The sequence below is a fragment of the Monopterus albus genome, unplaced genomic scaffold, assembly GCF_001952655.1.
Source record: "Monopterus albus unplaced genomic scaffold, M_albus_1.0 scaffold250.1, whole genome shotgun sequence".
In the NCBI taxonomy this organism is placed as follows: Eukaryota; Metazoa; Chordata; class Actinopteri; order Synbranchiformes; family Synbranchidae; genus Monopterus; species Monopterus albus.
The window spans coordinates 848,122-860,465 of NW_018128130.1; the positions used below are offsets into that span (position 1 = coordinate 848,122).

The 12,344-nt window shown below is 41.1% G+C and overlaps 2 protein-coding genes across 2 annotated transcripts in view; both read right to left on the reverse strand.

Annotated features, from left to right (window-relative positions):
- eps15l1a (epidermal growth factor receptor pathway substrate 15-like 1a) overlaps positions 1-1,888 on the reverse strand; it is a 64,273-nt gene extending 62,385 nt beyond the window's left edge. The window contains exons 1-3 of the mRNA XM_020620895.1: positions 1,758-1,888; positions 883-924; positions 643-732 (exon numbers count right to left, since the gene is read on the reverse strand). Coding sequence (XP_020476551.1) covers positions 643-732; positions 883-924; positions 1,758-1,784 — 159 coding nt within the window. The 5' untranslated portion in view covers positions 1,785-1,888. The remainder of the gene's footprint in view (positions 1-642; positions 733-882; positions 925-1,757) is intronic.
- A 1,306-nt stretch (positions 1,889-3,194) lies between these two features.
- Positions 3,195-12,344, reverse strand: part of LOC109972195 (UV excision repair protein RAD23 homolog B-like) — a 13,061-nt gene continuing 3,911 nt past the window's right edge. Inside the window, exons 4-10 of the mRNA XM_020620904.1 lie at positions 10,901-11,328; positions 9,861-9,907; positions 8,833-8,960; positions 7,746-7,890; positions 6,876-7,060; positions 6,418-6,567; positions 3,195-4,373 (exon numbers count right to left, since the gene is read on the reverse strand). Of these exons, the coding sequence (XP_020476560.1) occupies positions 4,260-4,373; positions 6,418-6,567; positions 6,876-7,060; positions 7,746-7,890; positions 8,833-8,960; positions 9,861-9,907; positions 10,901-11,328 (1,197 nt within the window). The 3' untranslated portion in view covers positions 3,195-4,259. The remainder of the gene's footprint in view (positions 4,374-6,417; positions 6,568-6,875; positions 7,061-7,745; positions 7,891-8,832; positions 8,961-9,860; positions 9,908-10,900; positions 11,329-12,344) is intronic.

Here is a 12,344-nt window from a genome sequence, read left to right on the forward strand (position 1 = left end):
CTGTTAAAATGTGTTGTTTCCTTTTCGCTTTCCTGCCATTTTTTGGGGGTAAATCACAACTAACTCCTGATCGTTGCTGCCCCGCCTCCCAGTGTCAGGAAAGAGGTGTGTGGTGTTGACATGCACGCAATATTGACCTTTAACTTCAGAAAAGGCCAGATTTCATTATATACATAAAGCTTTTTTTTTTTTATTTTGTAATAAATAACATCATTTTAAAATCTACATGAATTCAACCATTTTTGATTCAAAAAGTAAGGCAACAAAAAATTTTTTTAGACAGAGCTTCATTGTGACAGTGCTATTTTTAGAACATGCCTCGAGGGCGCCTCAAGTGGTCCTTGCAGGTGAGCGTTTGCCCGCAGGCACCGTGTTGGTGACCCCTGCTCTAACAGGTACTGTGACTTTTAACTCTATGAGCTGTGTTTTCAATAATGCTGGCAGCACACTAGACTGACAGATCCACAGACCAGATGTTGACCTTCAGCCCACTGACAATCCACTAGTGCATGAAGAACAATAATCATGTGACATATGAGACAATGTATGAAGCATGCAGTCCTCTCCAGTTCTGTGTGAAGTAACACTGGCCCCATTAGTCACTACAGAGAAACAAATAATGTAACATTTACCACTACCTACCTTTCCCAGGGTAATATCAGGTAGTCCAGACTTTTTTAAGAACAAGGCAGCCTCTGTTGGTCCAACTCTCCCTGTATTCCTAGGATCCACCTTGGAGTAAACACACACATCATGGTCTGAGCACACTGTGGCATATTTGACGGTCTCCCTCTGAAACATATGAACTGTCTTTCACACGTTTTACATAAATTGGGATTGCAGTTCATAAGTAGGCTATTTTGAGATGGCTAATCCTCTTACCTGTCTGTAAAAGCTCTCATATACAGGGTTCCCACTTGATAGCTGTGGGAAGAGAGACAGTGTTAGTCCACTACCGGGTAGCCCCATGCCATGAGGGTCCCTCAGCTACAAGAACAGATATATAAGCTGTAAATTCATATATCTGACTAGACCTTGCATAGTGCTGGCTAATTAGGCTTTTCCCTTCAGGAAGAGCGCCTAAGCCCTCATTGCTCGCAATCAATAACAAGGATATATCACTATTGATCTGCCTTGTCATATTGCGCAATCGCATCAGATAAAACACAATCACTGTCACGAGTGTTCTTCAGCCATAAGCTTGCCACCAGCGAACTGTGACTATGACTACAGACTCAACTCACATCAGCACCAGTAAAGCTCAGTCAGTGTTAAGCCTACTGTAGATCTATCCGCCTTCTGGCCTCTAGCGATCCCCATCTTCACTCATTAGCGTTACTTGTCATCAAAGCTAGGCTAGCTTAAGGTTTGCTAGCTTAAGGACTGAACGCTGTCAGTTCCTGATGCTTTGTCAACATACGTGCTCTTACGAGCCTGGTCCACACTTTGAATCCAGTGTCTGTGGCGCTTATTATCTGTAAATGTATAATTTGTAAGTTAAAGGAATGATGTGTCGTACATAAACAGCTTCACGCTAGCTAGTACCAGCTGGGGCTAACAAATCCGCTACCTAACGGTAACGTTAATACAGCAGGCCTTATTCGACCAGCTCTTTGCTTTATTTATAGCTGCATTCAACGCGAGCTCTTATTTCAGACCAAATTAAAATACAACGTTGTGGACGAGACCGTGTATAATGCTATCAGTTATGTCACCCTTAAGTTGAAATGCACAGTGGTAAAATGCTGCATCTTTACCTGGGTGAGAGATGTGAGAGCTGCCATCTTCCCTGTTGCTGCGGGAACGCACCCACCCTTCCTCTCCAAGGCAACACGCCGACTGGCGGACAAGCTTAAGCCTCACACTCCGGGGACAAAGCGCGGTCAAAACTCCATTAAAAATCTGATAAGGTTTGCATTACTTGCAAAAATAATACAATATTTCTTAAAACAAAATGTTGCACTTATGTCCGACCAAGCTCTTTAATTCGGAATAATTATTTTGCAAACAAATTATAGAAGAAATTGCTTGACCTTTTATGCACTTAAATATTGTGCTGGCATGTGGGAGCCTTACACAAGAGGGCTCAAAATTTATTGAAGATCTGACTGTAATAGGAGCTGCATACCAAACCTACTGCATATATTGTCGAGGTTGAAAAAATGCTTAAAAAGAGAAGCTTTCAAGAAGTGATAATAAAGAATTTAGAAAATGTCCCTAAAAATTGGTACTTTGTAGCTGCTGTGCTGTCATTTGACATCAGAAACACAGTATGCACTCTCCATTAATTGACACTTGACTGCAGTGTATGTACCAAACTATAGCTGTAACCTCATCACTTCACAGTGAAATGTGATGCCTGTACTTCATGATAAAATCACCTTGTCTCATCCTCTTTGTAAAAGCCATTTATTTTACACAATGCTGACACAAAGGTTTTTCACAACTATTTAGCAAACCCTCAACTGGTGTATTTGTTTGTAACAATTTTTATAAACTCAAAAAGAAAAAACACTGACAAAATGGGTAAACCAACAAAATCAGAGCAACACCACATTGATAGTTTCATCATTCCTAACCCACTGCCATGCTTCAACAATCTCATGCAACAACAGCTCTTCATAGCTAAAGAGCACCTTTGTTACAGTAAAGTGCCTTTTTCCCCAATGTTTGTATACCCCATCTACAATATAATACAAATTGTCCAGTTCAAACACAACAAAGAGAAAGGAGAAACAGCAAAACATGCTAAAAATATTTGTTTTGGCTTCTAGCGCTTATTCAAATTCCCTTTAGTCAATTTTTGAAACAATAACTGATTATCACTAATTAAAAGTCTAATGACCAATCCTCATCTGTGAAACATCTCACTAGACTGTCAACTACAACACCATTTGTAAAATCAAAGCTCAAGTTTTTAACCCATAAGGCATGAAGGAGCAATGGCTCAAACTCTTAAGATGCATAGAAGATATGACACCAGACAAACTCAGACTGTCTGGAAGAAGGAAGTCAACTATCATTCCAACAGAGGAAATACTGTGGATTAATACACATTTCTTAAAAAAAAAAAAAAAAAAATTCCATCCTAAAAGTCAAAATTGTTAATCAACAATTTTTATTATTTTTTAAATTTACTTCTGCAAAGTAAAAAATAACTAAGTCAAAATGAATACAAAGTCAACATTTTTTAATCAAAATTATTCTACATCTTGAAATAGTGCATCAAAATCATGATTAGTTAAAATTGTTACTTAACCTGCAAACACCTCAGACAATCTTACTATTGTGTAATTTGACTTACACCACCAGTCAGAGATTTGAACACACTTTCCAATTCAATTCGCTGGGACAGTGTGGCCAAACTTCTAATTGGTGGTGTAGCTCAATATTTTTATTAAACAGTTGTAATTTTGAGGTATCATGACATTTTGTTTATCTTTGACCTTAAGTATTTTATATACATGACATTGGTAACATTTTGTTTAACTTTCCTTTTTCTGGCAGGAACGGGCAACAAAGTCCCAGATGCTCCTGCAAGGCAACTTGCAGGATTCATTTTCCATGGATAGAACCAATGAAGCACATGTACATGGCGAATGAAAGGTCAAAACAACCCCTGAAGAATGTATTCTATTTGGACACATTCTGTCTGACATATTTGAGTGTTTAGGATTTCAAGAAAACAAGAACCAAAAAGGTTAAATGATCAGATGTGAACTTTAATGTAAATCAATGCTAGCTTTCAAACAGTGAAGTGAACAGATTGCATCACATTTTCAGGTGCATCCAACATGCACATGTTGGTGGCAAACATGTGCAACATGTCTGTTTGCACATGTTGTAAACTTATTTTTGTCATGTATATATTCGCTACAAATACATTCTGTAGTGTGCACACTGTATATGCACAGTAGTCTAAGTTTAACACCTGATGGCCTGGGAAGGTGATGCAGACTGATGGTCTATTTCCTGACTTCTCTCAGTGTAATCACTCGACACAAGCGGCAGCAGTAACGATGTGGCAGCAGTATGGCAGAGCTCAGTATGAGCGCCCACGGTGATCATTATAGCTAAATGGATAGCAGGCGGCACAGCTAACTTTGAACAGCATGTCATCATCATCAAACCACAGTCACATGGTGTGAAAAGAAATGTCCTTCTTATCCTGTCCTTGTTCCTCCCCGGTGGACTTCGTGTAGCGCTGTCATCCAGTCTGCAGCCCTCTGCTGGATGGTGATGTATCAAGTGATATTTGGTTACTCATCGTCCCATGTTTGCTGTAGCAGGAAGTTTGCTGCCAGATTCTCATTCTTCTCACAGGCAAAGTAAGCCTGGATGACTAAGCCTTCAGGAAAGCCCAACGCTTTTAACTGGAAAACAGCATACATTCTCATGTTACTACATGGCTGGCTGATATCAAAATAGGAGAAACACAAGTGGAAACTCATGAATAAATTAGTGGCAATTTACAAAACTGCAGGGGGGTCACTGATTAAATCTGACAGTTCATTTCTTGATCATCTGATTTAGCGTTTTAATTCACAGAATGTCAAACACTGGGAAAATGCCTATTCTGAATTTTCAGTGTCAAAGGTGGCATCTTCAAATGTTTTGTTCTGTCCAACCAACAAATCCAAAGATATCCAGCTTCAGATTATTCTCAAGTCAAAGAGAAGCATGGCGACAAAGCGCTGCACATCATAATCTGAAAACACACCTGCCATGGGGGAAAACAAGTACCCACTCTCCGCTGACTTTATATTGTATGTAGGTGCCTCTTTGACATTTCAGTCTTATTACTAAAAACTGAAAAAAAGCAGCTGTGTCATAGGATGCACTACCAAGAAGGCAAAGAATTCAGTTAAAATTTTAAAAGCTACCAAACAAAAGAAAAAAACTAAGCTTTAAGACGACAAAGCGGATAAGACGTGAGGGATTAGCAGAAAGAATGGGGAAACAGGGATCATGACATTCAATACGTTTGTATACAACAAAGTATCTGGGTATGTTTGCAGGTGCCTATAATATCTTGCTAATACGTATCATGTGGGAAGAAACTTAGCATCAATTTATTTCCAAAACAGAACCACGTCTAGAGAGACAGAGTGCAGCTAATAACTAAAATGATGATGGGAAAAGTTAGCTGTTAAAATGTTAGCAAGCTACTTTGGTTAGCAGGCCCACAGTAATCTGCTGATTTTTTTAACTGTCTTCTGTGGCTATTGAGGCTCAGATTCCATTTGGTAGTTAGCTGAGGCACTTGCAAACATGTTACTGCTATGGCACAAGTTGCATCAAAATGCTTGAGCTTAACTTAAAGAATTACAGTAACCTAAAGTGACGTTTGGAAATTAACGGTGACAAAATGCTCATTGCACACAAAGGTTTATCAGGATCCCACTGTTTCCCCATTGTACCTGCTAATGCCACACTTTTGTCTTCTTAAAGCTTCAGTGTTTTGTTCAGCAACTTCTGAAACTGCATCTCTGGGTTCTTTGCGTTGATGGTAGTGTAGTCTACCACATAGCAGCTTTTAGCTATTTTTCAGTTTTTTGTAAAAAGACCAAATTGTCACAGAGGTGCCTTCACACAATACAAAATCAGTGGAGCAAGATGAACTGTCACCCCCCATACGCACACGCACCTGGTGCTGGTGTTGGTGTGGTCTAAATACGCCTAGTCTCTATCAGTTAAGCACATTAAAAAAAAGGTGGAACCAGAAAATGTTGGTGATTTTTACTTCAAAATAGTTGCTGGTTAATTTTTTATCCACGCCTGGTAGGAACTGGCTCATGGCTGCAGCTCTGGGTTAGTGAACGGCTTCATGAGGACGACAGTTTGTTGGACACAATGAGGGAATACGTTTTGGGAGAATGAGGTTTCCCCGTTCCAACAGAGGAGCATTAGTAAAGCTACTCTGGAGACACTTTACTAAAAAGTCTCTGTTGGTCACTTTACTGTATGGTAGTTTTTATTTTCATTTGTCGCCCATCTGTACATATACATCAATACCCACCTTCAGAAAACAAGGCTATGTGAACTCTTTAAACAAGCTGCCACAGAGCTTCCAAGAATGCTGCTGTTTTAGCCTTTTAAAAGTGCACTTTTTATATTATTTGTTTTGCAATAAATGATTTCCCAAAGGAAATAAAACAAAACAATAGAAATCATGACTTTTCATGGCTTATTTTGCAGTGAATGCTTCCTCATTCTGTAGCAGCCTGTAAGGAACTATACAGTTTATGTTTAGAAAGAATGATTTGGTGAATCAAACATCATGTAGAAAAGAAAATCTATCAGAGATCTGTGTGCTTTAGCCGACTATCCATCCGTTATCTATATTGCTTATCCTGAAGAGGGTCGCAGATACTGGTAAATCCCTGCACTGTAATGTCATTTGACTGGTGAACTGACCCTCTCAATGGCCTCCTTCTCCTGTGCGGTGACCTGGATGTAGTTAGTGTGTGGGGATCCCTGAGCCTCGGCCCCCTCCCCTCCTGTCTCCCCTCCTCTTCGTGGTTCATTCAGCATCTGCACAAAACGCTCCTGGTGCTGTGTGATTTGCTGCAAGTAATACATACAACCAATATAAATACTAGTGTACAACTGATATACTGTAGTTTATGAGAAAACAGCTAAACCAATGAAAAAAGGCCACTCAAGATTTTAATGCTGAGACTTAAAAAAAGTCTAGAGTTGTATAAGAAACATGTTCTCCTGGGCTCACTGATTTACTGCGCTTACTGCTTGCAACCAGGTTTATCAACAGAAACCCACACACACACACACACACACACACACACACACACACACACACACTTTAATCCCTGTCAGAAACCCACTGCAACTTGGTAAGTGTGCTGGATTGGTACCTGCAGCAGCTGCGGGTTGTCTCTGCCAAGCTGCTGCAGCAGGGCTGGTAGGAGGGCCGGGTTCTGCTGGATGATCTGTCTCATCTGCTGGAACTGAGGCTGGCTCCTTAGGAACTCAAGAGGGTTCTCTGTGGAGACGGAGTCTCCACCAGCAGAGGGAGACTGACTGCCAGATACTGGCCCTACTGGGGATGGGACACACTGGTTACCGTTGTTGTTTAGTGTGGGAGAAAGCTTATAGACAAAATAGCTAAATAAGACAAGGTATGTTCAATCAGAAGCTGGAAGATACCAATTCATTTTATATGTCCTCAATCCACTTTTATCTTCCAACTTCTTAAACACATGACCCAGGTAATCAGCAGTGGGCAGGGCAGGGACAGCTGGAAAACAAGCAGGGCAGCGGCACTCAAGGACCGGAATTGCCCACCCCTGTTTGAGATCATTCAGCAAATTAAATACCTAGCAGATCAAGGCACCTCATCAAACTGATGCTCAGTGATTTACGATATTGCCCACCATGTTGAATGCAGACCTCCCTTATATCTCCCTGGTGTGAGAGCCAGTGGGAAGAACCTACAGTCTGCAAGAGGGCTGTGCATTATTTCCTTTAGTGGCCTGCACCCCCCAAAAAACTCTACTGAACCAAATTTTACAAGATAACTAAATATTGTTAGTGTATGGCAATCACTGGCTGCCTTGCTATGTTTTTGCTGGCATTTCTTTGTTAACAGCATAGGTCAGAAAGCAATGAATGAATTTTAATAAAATTCTGAAGAAGTGGAGTATGGCCCACGGAGCAATGGATCAGACTCTAGTGCTGCCCGGCATCATAATTTTGATACAGGAATATTTTAAACAATTCTTCACCATTGTGAGTGCTGGAAAGGCTGTTGACTGTGAGCCCCCTTGTGGCCAAAGTGCACAACTGCGCTGCTGAGCATCCTGAGCACAAACAAAGGCAAATTCCAGGGTTATCGACAGCTGCCCATTCATTGTCAGTGGAAACTGAGTGCTGTCACTCAGAATGCCCGGCTGTATGAGACAGGCGACAGCCCCGAGCTTGGGAATCCAATCGGGATTATCATTTTCAGAGATGTGAATGCTCATTATCTGACCAAACTAGCTCTATTAGCAGGCTGCTACATCTTGTTCAGAGCACAGTAGTCTGTTGGTGAGGATGCTGGTGTTCCAGCTGTGCACTGCAGCTGAGTTTCCACTGTCAGAACCTAACATGCGATACACCCCGTGCTTCTCTTAACTGTCACCTGTATAACCTCACAGGCTGATGTGGACCGTCCTATTTGCTTTTCCACTGTATTTTTTTCTGTCTCAGTCTCTGTTCAGGAGGAGAGAGGGGCTATACTCCTCTCACAGCTGAACAGAGGGAGAGCAGAGGATGTGAAGGATCACTCCGTAGTATTACAAAAACAGCTGTTGAACAAGCAGAACAAATTTGCAAAAATGTGTCATTTTCACCACTTTGCCCACGGTCCACCCAACTGAAGTCCCCGTTTCAGTGTTATGGTGCACTTTAAACCCAGACTGAAATTATTCAAAAATGCAAGGTCATCAAAGAAAGACTGCAGCCACACGAGAACAGTTATAAACTAGTCTAAAATAAGAAAGCAAGATCAAGATTAAATACTTTTAAAAGTAAACATAAGACTAAGTAAATTACCTTGCTGTCTGGAACACTACACTCTCCCCAATGCCTCAAAGACCTGACCCCCCCAAACACACACACACACACACACACACACACACACACAGATACACAAGTAAAGAAAACATTCACCTGGAGAGCCAAGAAAAAAAGACCACTGTTCTGGAGAAAGGAGCTCTTATGAACATTTAAAAGGATGATGGCCAATGGGGAAAAATACATAAACATTTACTACACACTCTAGAATCCAGTGGCAGACAGGGATAGAAGTAGAGCCAGTTAAGTCCTTACCGTGAGTAGATACTCTACTGCTCGGTCTGGGTTGTTGTAACTGGCTCTAAGTGCAGCGACCACTTGCTCTCGCTCATAACCAATAGACATAATCTCTGACACCAGGTTCTCATAGGCTGTACCTGTCACTGTGGAAACAGCAATGGAGATAGGACAGAGAAAGAGGTGGTGGATGAAAGGTGGATGAGGTGAGGAAGGTGCTTTGCAGGCTTTTAGTCTCTACAGACCACAGTTCTTTTCAAAAATAGCTGTCCACAATTGGTATATAAATTGTATTACATGTTTTCTACACAGTAAAGACCTGGATATGAATGGGTACAGATATTTACAGTGCTCCAGAGATATACGGATCACATTTTAGCTGACTTTTTTTTTCAGCTTGACATAAATTTGTTCTATATTTTTGTCATTTCCCATTAATCCTTGGATGATGCAAACAGTGAGTTTACTGTGAACTACATCTGAGCCCTCTCTTTTTAGCATGTATCTATTTACATTTTTAGTGAATTTTTATCAGGAGTGGCCTAAGTGAGTGGATTTACATACAATCATCACCTGAGTTATTTTCATAGATCTGAAACATCTAAATCTGAAGTAATATGCAGGACACTGACACTCGCATAGGTTCAATTGCTCTGAGAAAAATGGGAGCAATTTTTGATGCAAACTATCAGCAGGACACTAAGAGTTAGAACAAAAAGAAACAGAATTACCGCTTTGCAGTTCTATGCTCCGTCATCCGATCAGATTAATGGGTATGGGACAGGCGCGAGTTCACTGACCTTTGACCTCCAAAATCTAATCAGTTCAGCCTTGATCCCAAGTGGACACTTTTGCCAAAATTTGAAGAAATTCCCTCAAGGCATTCCTAAGATATCGCAATCACAAGAATGGGCCGTATCGTTGTACAGATGTACAAACAGACCGACAACCCAAAAACATAATGCCTCTGGCCGTGGCTACCGCCGGCGCAGAGACAAATACAGTATACTGTATATAAATAGGAAGGAAAATTATAAACGTATTACCCAGTATTGAAGCTGCTTCTTCAAGGAGACCCAGTTCATCAACAAGGCTGAGAAAAATGTACAAAAACAAAAGACATGAAAACATGTAAAGTAAATCAACATTCCAAAAGCACAATTACAGTAAAACTCAGTTGTAATAAAGGAACAAGACAAAAAGTCTACCAAATTATGTATGCTATACTTAGTAAGTCATGCTTTGAACTACATGCTCATAGTGACAATGCTAGCATGCTAGTGTTTAGCAGGTATAATGTTTACCATGTTTGGCACCTTAATTCACCATGTTAGCATGTTAACATTTGCTAATTAAAACTAAACGCAAACTGAAGCTGATAAGAATGTTATTAGTTGTGCAAGTATGTGGCAAATCCAAGTTTTGACATGATGATGGGGCTACAGGAAGACCATCAAAATTACTACAATTTATTCCGAGGGAAATGTGAATATTCTACAAAATTCAGTGGCAATTCTTCAAATACATTTCTGTGTGGATCAAAGTGGCAGACTGACAGACATTACAATATTTTAACTGTTATGTACTACTGAGCAACATGCTTTCAGCTAAAGTCACTAAGTAACCCTGATTCTCTGTAGGTGACAAAAACCAAAATTAAGTCAAGAGCAGCAGTGAAGTGTTTTCATGCAAAAAGAGCTGGTTCTACATTACATTCAGAGCTGTTACTAATATTCTGACCCTCTCAAGTATGTAGCTGGGGAGGACAAAACTACACAGACTTAATACAGTGTAGTCCAGAACATCAACTTTAACAAAGACCAAAATAGTAAACATATGATTGACATATGATTTATAAATCTATGACAACGTCACCAAACACTGGAACATTCTGAGCTTCATAAACACAGATGTTGAGGTGGAAGTGTTGGATTTAAATGCATATAATTGTACAGGTGTACCTAATAAAGTGACCGGTGAGTGTAGGTTCCACATGATCACAATATGACCTTAGCTAGCTAACCCAGATTTTCCAACATATTTGAAATAAGATTCTTGGACAATGAGATAATGAATAACTCTCAACCTGGAAGCAGAGGAGAGGACTGGTGCAGTGGCAGATGGTTGATTCTCTGGCTCTTCCCTTGTCTTTTCTTCAGGCTGGGCAGCAGGTGTGAAGCAGTCTGATGTGGCTGAGACCATCTGAGCAGCTTCAGAAGCTGGGGCAGAGGCTGGAGGAGCAGCTGACTCCAAGGCTGGTGCTGAGTCTGGGGCCAGAACTGGCGCTGTGTCTAAGTCCAAGGTTGATATTTCTTTGACAGATTGGGTGTTTTCCAGCACTGGGGATGTGGACTCAGGGGGAGGCACTGAGTGTGGGGCAGGCGTGGGTGCAGACACTGTCTGTGTCGGTGTGAACGGCACTTCTGCTGAGGCTGAGACTGTGGGTGGTGCTGCAGCTGCAGCCGGTTGGGGAGTTGGCTGAGTGGCCCCTTGTGATGGAGGGACTGGTTTAGGCTGAAAAGACATTTGAATACTGATCATTAGCAGCACTACGTTGTTCACTTCACTCAACTAAACCAGGCCGTACAAGTTTAAGTTCCAGTCATGTTTCCATATCAGAACACTGGCATTCAAAAGATGACTGAATAAATATATCTTGCTCACTTGTACAGGTTTCAAAGGGGTTGTAAGTACCTGTACTATGATGCCTAACATGGTAAATTCAATACAATGTACATTGCCACAGCACTAAATCCATCAGTACAAAACAGTCATGTCATATTGTTAGGGTCACAGGCTGTTGTTTTAGAGTTGAGGTATGAATGCTTGAGGGGTCAACCTGCAGATAACAGTACGACTCCTCTTCTGAGATTCTGAGATGATGATGGACAGCGAAAAGTAAGTTGAGCTCAAGCAGGTCTGACTAAAAGTAACAATAAATTAACTCTACTCACTATTAATGTCTGTCAGTCCTGGATTAGTTCATTCATCTGTGTCTCAGACCACTGTTGCTATTCAAAAATGATTAAAAACACCTCAGTAACACACACCGCTGCACTGGTTCATATGTTTCTTCACTAGAAAACATATAACCTTTTTTTTTATTTATGTTGCTCCAAAGGTTTCATAACTTTTTATAGCATCTGTGGGAGGTGGCCGGTCTGGTGTCATGGTGCAAGGACAATAATCTCAGCCTCAACACAGACAAGACGAAGGAGATGATAGTGGACATGAGGAAGGAGAGGAGATCTCATCGGCCACTGTTCATCCGGGGGCTCAAAGTGGAGAAGGTGAGCAGCTTCAAATACCTGGGCGTCCACATCAGTGAGGACCTCACTTGGACACTTAACACCACACAGCTGGTCAAGAAGGCCAAATGGTGGCTGTACTTCCTGAGGAGGCTGAGGAGGTTTGGCATGTCGCCTAGAATCCTTTGCAACTTCTACAGCTGCATCATTGAGAGCATATTGACCAGCTGCATCACTGTCTGGTATGGCAGCACTACTGCTATGGACTGCAAGTGCCTGCAG